Genomic DNA, 13,695 nt, shown 5'->3' with positions numbered 1-13,695 from the left:
AACAATATTAAAAAGAGCCGATCTTTAGAGGGTATTTGCCTATTTGGTAAAGGAAATTTTTTTTATCGGGAAACAATAATTTTCAGAATATGATGGAATTTTTTTTTCTGGGTAAGTTACCAAAAGGTGTTTGGTAGGCCAATTTTTTTCCTAAATATTGAGTTAATTTTCCCACCATATGAAAAAAAAAAACAATTCCACCCCTTCCATGATAATCTTCCCCAATTATTTTACATTAAAAAGCAAATGAAGGGAAAAAAAATTTCAGCCATATTTTTACTTCACCTCCTATCAAATATAGACAAATAATTTTTTTCACCCCATTTTCCTAAGAATTTTTTTTTCACCTCTTACCAAAAATATTTCATGAAAAATTATATTCGAGCTTCTTTATATACAAAATATTTTAAATTCATAATCATTAGCTAAATCTTCATGATTCCCTTATTCACATATATATTTCTTCACAAATTATAAATATTTAGATATAATTAAAAACGAGTTAAAGTATTCTCATTTAAATAACAATTCACCATCTTTCAAAATTTAAATATTACCTCGTATAGGTGGAAAAAATTTATAGTGATTCCAACCTATCACGCTGCTCCCATTAAACATGTGACAATTGAATTTTTTTTCTTTCTCTTCGAATTATTTTCTCTATCTCTTTCTTTCAACTTATTCAATGTTTTGTGCGCCCAGCCAAAACAAAACTCCCATCGGTGAGACTTTTACTTTTACCATAGTCTGGGTACAAATTGTGATGTTCTTATTTATTTATTTTTCTTAAAAGAACTGATTTAGAGCCCAACTAACAGAGGTCAGCCCATAGGCTTATCCACAAAAGGTAAATTAGACCATAATGACCCAATTGTGAAATTCACAAAAAAGAAGAAGCTATAGCATAAAAATAAAAAGCGTGTGATGTTTCTTATATTATATAGGGTCAGGTTATATTTACAAATTTTTCTGTTTACAAATTCTTACAAACTACACTAAGTACGACCGGTCATACTTTAATCATGCAGTGTGCGACCGGTCGTACTTAGTGTAATGTGCAAAAAAAATTTGTAAACGAATTCTGTCCCTATTATATAATATAAAAGTCCTATCCCTATTATATGATATAAAATTAAAGATAAGATATTTTTATTATCAAATATTCTTATTACTAATATATTATTACTCTAACATAATTACATATTTTCAGAAATATATTAAAAGATTTTTTTCTTCATAAATCTTTTAGAGATTACGGACTGAAAAATAGGATTCAATAAAAGTAGTAGTAATTAATAATAAAAATATTTGATAATAATAATATCCTACCTCATAAAATCATGCAGTGTACGACCAGTCATACTTAGTGTAATGTGCAAAAAAAATTTGTAAACGGATCCTATTCTTATTATGTGATATAAAATTAAAGATAAGATATTTTTATTATCAAATATTCTTATTACTAATTTATTATTACTGTAACATAATTATATATTTTCAGAAATATATTAAAAGGTTTTTTTTTTCATAAATCTTTTAGAGATTACGGACTGAAAAATAGGATTCAATAAAAAGTAGTAGTAATTAATAATAAAAATATTTGATAATAATAATATCCTACCTCATAAAATCATCTTTTATGTACAAAAAAATGAATAAATCTTACACACTTTTATATACCTTATATATATGAGATAAGATATTGTGACACACAAATAATGTTACGCACAATGTTAGGACCACATCTTAATCGTTGATTTCCGTCAATCAACGGTTATCATTTTTCAAATCAAGCTTATTAATTAATTATTAATTCGCAATAAATGATAACCGTTGATTGACGGAAATCAACGGTTAAGATGTAGTCGTAACATTGTGCGTAATATTATTTGTGTGTTACAATATCCTATCCGTATATATATATACATAAAATAAAATTATTTCCTAATATTAAACCCCGAAACGTAAAACACGTGTTGGCGAAAATATCTAGGTCATCGAGAACCTTCTTTTCTTTGTGACCGCAAATTCCTTATTTAACAACAGATGGCACGCCGATTCGGCATTTACATTGGCGCAACTAACTCAGCCCATCTGCACCGTTGGCTCCATTTGTTGCCAAGCAATCACAACCGTTTATTTTCTCCAGATTCCACTATATAAAACGATCATAACATTTTTCCCTCGTTCATTCCATCGTTGCCGCGTAAATCGGAATCGGCGCATTCGCTTTAACCTAGCAAATTTCTCCGTCCAAACCGTCCTTTGATTCAGTCAAAGGCAAATTTTCGGTTCATATCGCATGGATCGAACCTTGATCTGGTTTTTAGGATGGTTAATTGGAGATTCTGTCGATGTTTCGGTCTCCGTTTTGATGGAGGCCAGTGGAATTGCTACATCTGCAAGGAACCGTTATTCAATCTGGTCGTGAATCTGATAAGGTAAGTTATATTTTTGTTTTTTTTCGAGTTCTGTTATCTTTATATGGATTTCCGTATAATCGGTTATGATTATTGTGTTGGTACATCTCGGTGGCGCCGCTGATGATCGTGGTTATCTGTGGTCCATGCTGGTGGTTGAGATGCGCGAGTTTTTGTTTCGAAACAGAGCAATTGAAGCGAGATTGGTTGTATAATTTTGGTTGTATTCAATCCTTTAGGAGATTACCTGTTATATCGATTGTGGATTTGATTGGTTGAGTTGAAGGTTATGGTTGAGAGAGATGTGTGAGGTATACACCAAAGGTACTTGTTCTGTTTGTTAGTTTGTTCTATTGCTTGTTAATGGACCTTTGCCATGTCAGGTGCGCTTGCATGGCAGGTCAGAAAAACCTCAATAAAATTACGACTCTTTTTTCTGTTGCGGGGGGAGAGATTCCGGGTTTTTAATTATTTTATTTATTTTTCATGGCAGGTTGGCAGGTCAGAAAAACCTCAATAAAATTTTTTTCTGTTGCGGGGGGAGAGATTCCGGGTTTTTAATTATTTTATTTATTTTTCCCGGCTCTCCCTCCGCTGTGTGTGTTGCTTCTTCCCCTTCCCCTTTCTTCGTATTCTTCTTTTCTCTGCCCTATGAATTTTTCTGCACTCTAGTACGTTCTACACATACCAGGATTACGATTAGAAATCGGTTATCGTTCTGGAACCCGATTCAACAAAAGATTGGCAATCGATAAGGTACATGGTTCTGAAACATACTTTCATTGATTTTAGTTACATGGTTCATGAATTTTTTTTTTCATGAAATTCACTAAATGTGTGCGGACATAAATTACATCTTCTTGGTCCGTTCTTGGTCCGCCACTGCTTAATAATATAATTTTACATTTTACAACTACCATTATACCTCGCATGGCCTAAATTCATAGCATCGTTTTATATATTTATAATTAGAATAGTTCTCATAGCATCGTTTTATGAATTTATAATTAGAATAGATGGCCTGCACACAATTAAACTATAAGATGTTTTCATGGTTTTGCTGCAATTGCAATTTGACATATACAAATGATTTATATCTCTTATGTCAAACACTGCTTTTAGATTTTCACGATTAGTATAACAATTTTTTCTATAATTAAATGGCTCATTCAATTCTTTAGACAGAAGAGAGCAATATCGGTGATACAATAGTTTATGATCATAATAATATAGATATTAAACTTGCTAGTAATTTCACTGATCTCCTTTTAAAGCTACACAAGTTTACTGTCGAACTTTAACAACTTATCGAGTTAGTAGTGGCTTTTGATCATCCAAAATTATATGTTACTATTGTATGTGCAATATACTATTTAATTAAAACAAGCAAAGAAACTTCGTAAGCCTATATCGTTGACTGTTGAGAGCCCATGCGCACTTGTACTTTTTCAAAAATGCAACATGTAATCTTACGGTTCAATCTCTTGCCAAGTTAATCTGTCATTTATAAGTAATATATGTGTTGATTTATGATTCGGATACTTATATTTCGATCTATGGTATACCTACGGAAACCAGTTATTGTTATCATGTAGAATTATGCCGGTACAATAATTTAAAGTTTGATTGGTGACTTGTTGCGGCTGTATTGCAAAGCTTCACTTGTACCAGGGTCTTTTTGGGGTATGTGGGAGTTTGTAAACGTGTTTCCCAAAAGCTGCCTTGGTTAGCTTTTGAGGCAGTGGGTACAGAAGGCTGTAAAACCGTTCCTAGTGTAGCTTCAAGGTTCGTTGTATGTGCAGTTCGCTATTGTGGATCTACCTGAGCTTCTGACCTTTTTGGAGCATTTTGCTACCCGCAAAACACCTTTGTCAATCAGATTTCTGAAGATGTGAGTGACTTTTAACTGCTAGAGAAGGCTTGCGGTTCTGTGAAGCTGGGAAAGTCATCAGACAACTTAGTAAGATATACTTGTTTGATCTTGAATGATTGTTACAGGTTATTGGCAATGGGTAGTCATATTCATCCTTTCGTTTTCCTTCTCTGCAGGCCCTTTCTGGATTTCTGAATCAGCTTATCTGCATAATTGCATTTTGTTCTTTGGATCAATGGTTAGTCTTCAGGCCATGATGGTTTTCTTTGTTCAAGGATCGTTTATTTCGTATAGGGAAGATGTTGGCATTAAACACCAATATTTCATTGTGTGGCGTGATTGTTTTCCTCGCGTCGTCCTCAGAAATATAGGCCCTGATTGAATATTGTTTCTAAGAACAGTTTTTTGGTTTTCAAAAAATAAAAATAAAATCAGTTTGTTAATGTTTGTTTTGTAAAAAATGTTTTAAAAATTATATATATTTTATTTTTAGAATCAAATTTAGAAAGTATTTAAGTTGTTTTTGTTGTCTTTTAACTTTTAAAACATAAAAAAACATCCGTTTTCATATCAATTTTAGAAAACAGTTCTAAGAAAAGAAAAATTAGAACACAATCAAATAAACCCATATGTCCGTTTGAATTTTATTTCTAATTTTTTTTTTAATTTCAGATAATTGTTTTTTTTGTAAAATTAATTTAAATTTATATATACTTTTTAAGTTTTAGAATGAAATTTAAAAAAAATTTATTGGATGTTTTTGTTTTATGTTTTTAATTTTTAACTTTTAAAATAAAAAAAAATACTGAGAATATTCATTTCATTGTGTACTTTTCAAAATAGTTCCAAGAAAAAAAGCTTAGCACAGACAACCTTACTTCGATGCATTTTTTTCTTCGTAGTGTCTAATATCGTATTGATGGCCTCAATATTTAATGTCTAGTAGGTGGTTCATTTACAATGAGTTGGCCTTGTCCTATTAGCGACCTTTCGTAACTTAATTTATTTTGTCTTGGCAGGTTTATTTATTGTTACTCGCTTGAAGGAAATTTTAATTTGATACCGGTGTGAACATTGTGTTGATATTACCAAAAAATTTCGGTTTCGTCTGCTTCATCAAATTAGACGATTCTGTTATATCAACTATTGCCCGTGTATAGTCTTGTTTCTTCACCGTTCAACGAGATATATTCCCGACGTTAGTTGATGTTTTTATGGCCTCCGCCATTGTTGGAGTGATCTGTAGTTCTTGGAAACACGGTATTTATCCTTTCTATTTTTTAAACTTCATTTTAGTTCGATTATGTTGAAATTTAGTTGCTGTAGGTCTTGTATATGTTTACTGTTTGTCATTGAATTGGTTTTGATTTTTGTTAGGTTGACAATAAATTCCAGTGAGCTTGCTGATGACCACACCATCAGATTCTCCTCTCTATTTTTAGTGCTTTCAGAATGAACTGATCTCTTCTTTATGCGACTAAAATTCCGCTGCCTTTTTTATTTGTACTCTTGCGTTATACAGTAACGAAGTGATGAATTAGTGATAGTCGGCTCTGATTCATATTAGAGTTATTGTGAATAATATCGATGGTAATTTTTTCTATGCCAAATTTATGCAACTCGTAACATAGTTTCTTTACTATAGATATGGAAAGGATTCATTTAGAGTACTGAAAATCCGTTTTTTCTTGGTTGGAGAGGTAAATTGCATGTTTTGAAATGGCTTAAGTTTGAAAAAAAAACAACATCTTTTTAGTGCAAGTTTTGTAGTGTATTTGAAGGGTAATATGCTGCTGGACATTTATGTTGATTTGGTTATTAATGTTATTAGACGTAATTTTACGAGTATAAGATGTATGTGGTCATGTATTCTGGGTCTTAATGTCAAATGTGACATTATTCAAGATTTTATGATGGATCCATAAGCTCCAATTGGAAAGAGCGCCCAACTACTGTGTATGGGAGGATGGTGGTTCGAGTCCGCCTGGATCCGCTGACCCTTGTCATGTTAAAACTGAACACCAATTTTTATCTAGAAAATGGGAGTTTTGGTCGGGATTATGTTTATGGGAAAGGTGAGTGGGAGGTGTTGGAATGGCGTGTTGACTCTGCTTTAGTTATTCTACCAGTATTACAACTAGTGAATTACCCGTGCAATGTCCGGGAGAAAAAGAACAAAATATTTGTCGTCCGCCGTGGTTAGTTAATCGTGTAAATTTTATACTTACAAAAATATGTGTTGTTATCTTGTTTTATATTTCAGGTTAAAAATTACAACATTGACACAGAACTTTGCAAATGTCAACCACAAACAAAAAATTGCTATCCAGAGATGCGAATCAAATATAGTCATCTACTCGATGAGTTATGTAAAAAATTAATACGCCATAGTCACAATTAGGTTTTTATATTTTATATGAGAGATAGACATTCATTTATTACAATCAGATTTAAAAATAATAATAAATAATTGTTTTTTGCAAGGATTTGTGTCGTTTGTATTTGAAATTTTACAAATTTGTATTTAAAAAAATTAAAATCATATTTAGGAATTTTTTTTTGGGAATCAGATTTAGGAATTTAATTATAAAAGAAAAAGGATAAAATTTTAATTTAATTATAAAAATGTGTTGTGGACCGGCCCTCTGGGCCGAACCCAGTTTGTCACCTCTAACTATTAGCATGTAATATATTTTTAAATTTATCCACAAAAAAGGTTATTATAGTTGCGTCAATGTTTTTATATTTTATCTCATAGATGAACTTTAATTTATTACAATTAGATTTACAAAATAATAATAAATCGTTATTTTTTTGTAAGAATTTGTGTCGTTAATATTTGGAATTTTATAAATTTATATTTACAAAAATTGAAATATGAATTAGGAATTTAATTATAAAAGAAGAATAGGGAAATTATAATTTAATTATAAAAATGTGTTGGCAGGCGGGGCGGGCAGGTCCTCTGGGCCAAGCTCATTTTTTTGCAAGGATTTGTGTCATTAGTATTTTGAATTTTACCAATTTATATTTACAAAAATTAAAATCATATTTAGGAATTTAAATATAAAAGAAGAAGGATGAATTTTTTTTTTTTTGGTAAGGCAAGGATGAAATTTTAATTTACTTATAAAAATGTGTTGGTGGGGTCGGCCCGGAGCCCAGTTTTGTCACCTCTAACTATTAGCGTGTAATAGATTTTTATGTTTATCCACACAAAAAAGACTCTTATAGTTGCGTCTAGATTTTTATATTTTATCTCAGAGATGAACTTTCATTTATTACAATTAGATTTACAAAATAATAATAAATAGTTATTTTTTTGTAAGGATTTGTGTCGTTAATATTTAAAATTTTATAAATTTATATTTACAAAAATTAAAATCTAAATTAGGCTTTTAATTATAAAAGATGAATAGTGGTATTTTAATTTAATTATAAAAATGTGTTGGCAGGCGAGGCGGGCAGGCCCTCTGGGCCAAGCCCAGTTTGCAAGCTTTAACCATCAGCATTTTATGTCAACAATTATTTTTTTGCAAGGATTTGTGTCATTAGTATTTTGAATTTTATAATTTATATTTACAAAAATTAAAATCAGATTTAGGAATTTAATTATAAAAGAAGGATGAAATTTTAATTTACTTATAAAAATGTGTTGGTGGGTCGGCCCTCTGGGTCGGAGGGCCGAGCCTAGTTTGCCACCTCTAACTATTAGCATGTAATAGGTTTTTGTGTTTATCCACACAAAAAAGGCTGCGTCTAGATTTTTATATTTTATCTCATAGATGAACTTTCATTTATTACAATCAGATTTACAAAATAATAACAATCAAAAAAATTTGCAAGGATTTGTGTCGTTAATATTTGAAATTTTATAAATTTATATTTACAGAAATTTTAATCTGAATTAGGAATTTAATTATAAAAGAAGAATAGTAAAATTTTAATCTAATTATAAAAATGTGTTGGCACGCGGGGCGGGCAAGAGAGAGACAGATACCAGAAAAAAAATTAGGGTAAATTACACAAAAACTCCTTGTACTTATGGGTTGTTTCAAAAGAACACCATAAACTTTCAATTGTATCAATTAACCCCCTTAAACTATAATTCTAAAACAATTTAACATATTTAACAAAATTAAGACAATAATACCCTTATTTATAACCTATCCATGTTAATCGTTATCACCGCTACCTGCTCTTGCTCCACGGCCCTCACGGTCCCCACCTTGTCATCCAACATAGTTAGTGTCTTTATTTTCAAGTGCAGTTTCTAGTATGAATTTAGTAAGCAATTGATCAGAAAAGAAGAGATGAAAGAGATACTTGATGGTCAAACAAATCACACAATCCATTGCCCGCAATCCGTCAATGAGCCTTGTGCTTTTTTTCACTATGGAGGTTTTACCAAGCACTCAAATAATAGCATCAAAGAATGCCAAGTAAAACCCATATTGCAGCAATTGCAAAGATGAAACCAATTATGTCTTTGAATTAATGAAATATTTGTTCTTTTGACCACAACATAGTCACCAGTATTCAAACAAATGACTTCACCTTACCTTGGTTCATCTGCAGTTCAAGGAAGACCCTATGCAACAGATATCCTCTGCTTCTCTTCTTCAGTTACCATCTCTTGTATCTTCTTCACAAATTCTTCCTCTTTCAACTTTCCCCTTTGGTACAATATCATTCTGTTGAAATTGTTGCTACCAAATTCATTGGTAAATAACAATGATAATAATGAAAAATGATCAATCAATCAAATACCTCAGTTCTTACCTTGAATGATTTTTTATTAGTGACTTTCCGATGTTTCTTTCTCCACCTTCTTCCTCGAAAGTGTTTGAAGATTTCATTCGTTCAATTCAAACTCAAAACTCTAATTGGTGAATGAATTATTAACCATTATGATTTTTTTGTATAAACATAACTTCTAGTCTTACATTTCTCGTTTCATCGACTCCCTGATAGAAGGCCTGTTACATTTCTCCTACAATGGCTGGTGACAGGGTGGCGACCGGGGCAGTGGTGCAATTAGTGGGTGGTGGCGATGGTTATGGTTAAGAATATGGGTATTATTGTCTAAATATTATTAAATTTGTTAAATTGTTTTAATATGATAGTTTAAGGGAGTTAATTGATTGAATTGAAAGTTTAAGGTGGCTTTTTGAAACAACACCAAAGTACAAGGTGGTCTAGTGTAATTTGCCCAAAAAATTATTTGAATTTTAAATTAAAAAAACCACCCACTTTCTCTCTTCTATGATTTCTATTTTTCTGTGTCTATCTCTCCTCTAAAATGACATAACTTATGTCACTTAAAGTGACAAATACCAAACTCATATATATATATGTGTGTGTGTGTGCACGCGCGCGTGTTTGTATTAGAAACACGATCATTATATAAAAAAACAAAATTAGAATACTCTGTTTAATCAAATTCCAATTTTTGATAATTTTAGTTTTTGCTTTATATTCTTTTCCCACTTATCAAGTTCAAAAATCAAATTTAAAAAGTTTGAATTATATATATTAAATATTTCCCTCCAATAGATATAATAAATAATATTATTAACATGCTTAACAATTTTCTATGCAAAAAGTAATGAGAAACATTAAAATAGTCTGTAAAATACTTAATGGCAAACATCTTTTTACGATGCAGGAGTTGAATGGTAAGTGGTCACTGAATGGTCATTCATTTTTATAGTTATTAAATTTTTATATTTTATTTTATACAGAATGATAGATGTAATTTTTTTTTATTAATTTTACATATTATTCAAAAAAATAATCTTTTTTATCTTTTAATTTATAATTTTTAGATTAGATTTACATATAGAATACTTGTTAATTTTTTTTAAGTAAATAATATTTTTTTATGCAGCATTAATATGGTTAACAATTACCCATGTAGAAAGTAATGGGATAATGTCTACAAAAAAAAAATATAATGAGATAGTAAATGAGTTGTGGCAGACACCAACAATTGTTCAAATATTTTACCACCCTTTAAAATTCAAATTTAAAGTGGAAGATGAGATCAGAATTTAAATACCCAACTGCACAATCAAGAGAGTGACACTGAGAACGATTCAAAACCCAAATGATTCACATTGACGCTTCAATGTCACCATTTCGTATAACGCGTTGTGTTTAATGATGTATATATCATCGGCTGACCACATCCATTGGAACATGGAATGTCGCAGGTAAATTCACCCATTGGATATATCATCTGCTGCCCACATCTAGTGTTATCATTATTAATTGAAAAAAATCTCAATGACAGAGTCGCATGCTTTTAAAGAAATGGACGATTTCCAAAAAAAAAAAAAAATCATGACTTTACGTGGATCATGCAGAACTGAATGACACTGTTTTAATCACCCACGCTTTCCATATACAGTCGTTCCATATTACACACTTGAGCTCCTTTTTATATTTTTTTAAACACATATTCAAAGTTTCAATTAAAAAAAATCAGAACAAAAAGTTTGAATCAAAATTAATATTGATTCTGTAGATTTAAATTGTACGTTGGGATGTATTTCGTAGTTATAAATGTTATTTTTTTTTGGATTTCACTGAATAAAGGTTAATAAAAATTCAAACTGTAAATTTTTAAAATAAGAAACAAAAATATGAATTAAAACTACTTATTTTTTTAGATTTTAATCGTATCCTAATCTGTTTTTAGTAGTTATAAATGTTATTCCACACCAAAAAAAATGTTATTTTTTGATGGATAAAAAAGAATTTTTTTGAATTCCACTGAATAAAGGTTAATAAAAATTCAAACTTTAAATTTTAAAAATAAGAAACAAAAATTTGAATTAAAACTACTTATTTTTTAAATTGAAATCGTATCCTAATCTCTTTTTAGTAGTTATAAATATTATTTTTTGATGGATAAAAAAAGACATACTTTGAATTCCAATAATCAAAGTATAATAAAAATTGAAACTTTAAATGTTAAAAATAATAAACACAAATTTGAATTAAAACTACTTATTTTGTTACGTTGAAATTGTATCATAACATGTTTGTAGTAGTTATAGACGTTTTTTTTTTTTGTTTTTTTGGATAAAAAAAGACATACTTTAAATTCCAATAATCAAAGTATAATAAAAAATGAAACTTTAAATTTTAAAAATAATAAACACAAATTTGAATTAATATATAAGAAAATGCTCCACATTTGCGTTCTTTAATGATATCTAAATTTAATATATTTTTTAAAATTAAGATGCATAAGAAGGATAATATCTAAATTCCTTGTGAGCCTTTCTGTATAATTTTGTATAACGATCATAATGGTGTGGCATCCACTTAAAAAGAATTTGATACAATAAAATTTGACATTTTTATTTTAACTTTCTTTTGAACTCTACAATTCGAATTTTTTCCCATTAAAAAATGTTGAACTTTTTTCCCACCTATATCATGTTTAAAATTCGAATTTTGAAAAAGTAATGGAGTATTAATACAGATATTTGCCATCAATTAATGCTGAATTTTTTTCACCTATATTAAGTTTAAAATTCAAATTTTAAAAGTTAGTGGAATTTTTCTTAGCATAATACAGATGTTGTGCATCATAGTTTTTGGCTCATTCCCCAAAGTATAACTTTTAATGTCATTGAATGTTTCTTCTAACCTTATGTCAAAACTGATTCCTATTATCAATAACTTTAATTAAAAGCAATCCTTATTTCCTAGGAAAAAGAGAGACATAATAACAATAACAATACACTTGATAGCAAATACGTTATTTGAGAAGCACCATTCAATAGTTGACATTTATTCCATCAAAGACAGAACGAAGAAGCTGATTCTTTGAAGCTTTGAAGCTGAGTAAGCAGACTCTCATCAGTTGGAAGCCTCAGGTCATCCTTGGTGCCACCATTATCAGTAAGCAGGCCCACCTATAACACATCATTCAAGTAGAGATTTAGATAATAGAAGCAAAATACGATTAATGGGTGAATCAAAGGAATTGTCAACAGAAACTCACAAATCCATCCTCAGAAATATCAATCAACCGGTAGTCAATACGATTCACACGGGGAACCTGGAATAATAATAATAATAATAATAATAATAATAATAATAATAAGATTACAACAACAGAGCAAAAGTTCCAGTTAAGTGTCATCAAAGAAAGAAATCACAGAACTGAAGAACGATGAAACATAATAAAAAGTGCATACATCACAGTTGTGGGAAGAGGGCACAATATCTTCAAGCTTCTTGCCAGTGAAAATATCAATTCCAACAAAGTGGCACTTAGCATGACCATGCTTACCAGTCTTGGAAGTTGAAACTTCAACAACCTATCATAAAGAGAACCCATTGATAACCATAAATCAGTATCACAAAAACCATAAATCAGTATCACAAAAAGTGCCAAAAAGAGAACGCAGCCCAACACATTAAAAAAAAATCCACACAAAACAATCAAATACGCAAGCAAAAAGTCAATTAACATCGATTGGTTAGTTGCTTAAATGCACAAGTTCGAAATCTAAGAAAAACAATTAACCACATGATAAAAAGAAAAAGTCAAATCATACATCCTAAAAATACAATATAGGAAGCACAAACAAAAGCATAAAAAGGAACACCATATGGAATTTGAGATTTCAACAGATAACAATTTTTTTTTTCATTTTACAGTGAGAACTGCTTGAAGACCAAAACCTAATCATCTAAATCAACAACACAAATAGATCTCAAAAGCCAAAGTATCCAACACATACATAATCGGGACCAAAATCAATTACTAAACCCTAAAGAATAAAACAAAAAAATCTAAATCAAATTAATCCAGCATCATTAAATAAAACAAACAATCAAACACCGAAAACAAAAACATAAATTCCTCCAAAAAAAAACAAAGCAGAATAGATTAATGATTTGATTCGATTGAAATCAAGAGTAAACAAAAAAAAGAAGAAGAGACCTTGCAGGGGCGAGCCTTGATGACGATGTAACCGTTTTTGCGAATGGTGCCAGCTTGCTGAGGATAGGTCTTGGAGGCTCCGGCATCAGCCTTGGACTCAAAATGGTGTTCCTCGTCCGACATGTCTCAACTCGGAGATGAACATAAAGGCCAGCTTGCTGAACCAGCTTGATGAACTTAACCAAGTCGTACCTATCCTTAAAATAATACTGTTTTTTTTCTTCAAAATATATGCATAAAGAAATGGGTGAGCAGTGAGAAAAATGGGTGAGTAGTGGAAAAATAATAAAGTAAAAAAGAAAAGAAAAAGAAAAGCATTTGCATTACATTTCCAGGAGAAGGCTCGTGTCCATTCCAAAAGTTAATGTAGGTTTGAATAACATCTAAGCCTCCATCTTTGGCCTTCTGAATAAGGTCTGGCCACATCTGCAATC

At 30.4% G+C, this 13,695-nt stretch overlaps 1 protein-coding gene and 2 long non-coding RNA genes across 4 annotated transcripts; 2 read left to right on the top strand and 1 right to left on the bottom strand.

Annotated features, from left to right (window-relative positions):
- The first annotated feature begins 2,082 nt into the window (after positions 1 to 2,082).
- On the top strand, positions 2,083 to 2,857 carry LOC133293247 (uncharacterized). Its single transcript, XR_009749036.1, has 2 exons — positions 2,083 to 2,441; positions 2,582 to 2,857. It is a non-coding gene; the product is annotated as an uncharacterized LOC133293247 (long non-coding RNA).
- A 77-nt stretch (positions 2,858 to 2,934) lies between these two features.
- On the top strand, positions 2,935 to 6,038 carry LOC133293246 (uncharacterized). Of its 2 annotated transcripts, XR_009749035.1 has the most exons (5): positions 2,935 to 3,176; positions 4,016 to 4,380; positions 4,470 to 4,531; positions 5,313 to 5,553; positions 5,671 to 6,038. It is a non-coding gene; the product is annotated as an uncharacterized LOC133293246 (long non-coding RNA). The 2 variants fall into 2 exon arrangements; XR_009749034.1 differs by having other exon boundaries at positions 2,936 to 4,380.
- Positions 6,039 to 12,107: 6,069 nt separating this feature from the next.
- Positions 12,108 to 13,389, bottom strand: LOC133293249 (eukaryotic translation initiation factor 5A-4-like). The gene is made up of 4 exons (XM_061491786.1): positions 13,262 to 13,389; positions 12,510 to 12,632; positions 12,314 to 12,370; positions 12,108 to 12,224 (listed from the first exon to the last, which is right to left on the bottom strand). Exons 1-4 carry the CDS (start codon positions 13,382 to 13,384, stop codon positions 12,108 to 12,110), a joined length of 420 nt encoding a protein of 139 aa, XP_061347770.1. The 5' UTR covers positions 13,385 to 13,389.
- Positions 13,390 to 13,695: the final 306 nt, after the last annotated feature.

This window comes from Gastrolobium bilobum, unplaced genomic scaffold (assembly GCF_033153095.1).
Source record: "Gastrolobium bilobum isolate Gb01-03AN ecotype WA unplaced genomic scaffold, APGP_CSIRO_Gbil_v1 utg33797, whole genome shotgun sequence".
In the NCBI taxonomy this organism is placed as follows: Eukaryota; Viridiplantae; Streptophyta; class Magnoliopsida; order Fabales; family Fabaceae; genus Gastrolobium; species Gastrolobium bilobum.
Note: the sequence above shows the minus strand (reverse complement) of the source record. Positions and strands in the feature narration are given on the sequence as shown.

Coding starts and splice junctions, on each gene's coding strand:
- LOC133293249 (XM_061491786.1), bottom strand. CDS start 13,384: ATGTCGGACGAGGAACACCATTTTGAGTCCAAGGCTGATGCCGGAGCC. Junction 12,633..13,261: donor TCAAGGCTCGCCCCTGCAAG/GTCTCTTCTTCT, acceptor TCTTTATGATAG/GTTGTTGAAGTTTCAACTTC. Junction 12,225..12,313: donor ATATTTCTGAGGATGGATTT/GTGAGTTTCTGT, acceptor GATGTGTTATAG/GTGGGCCTGCTTACTGATAA.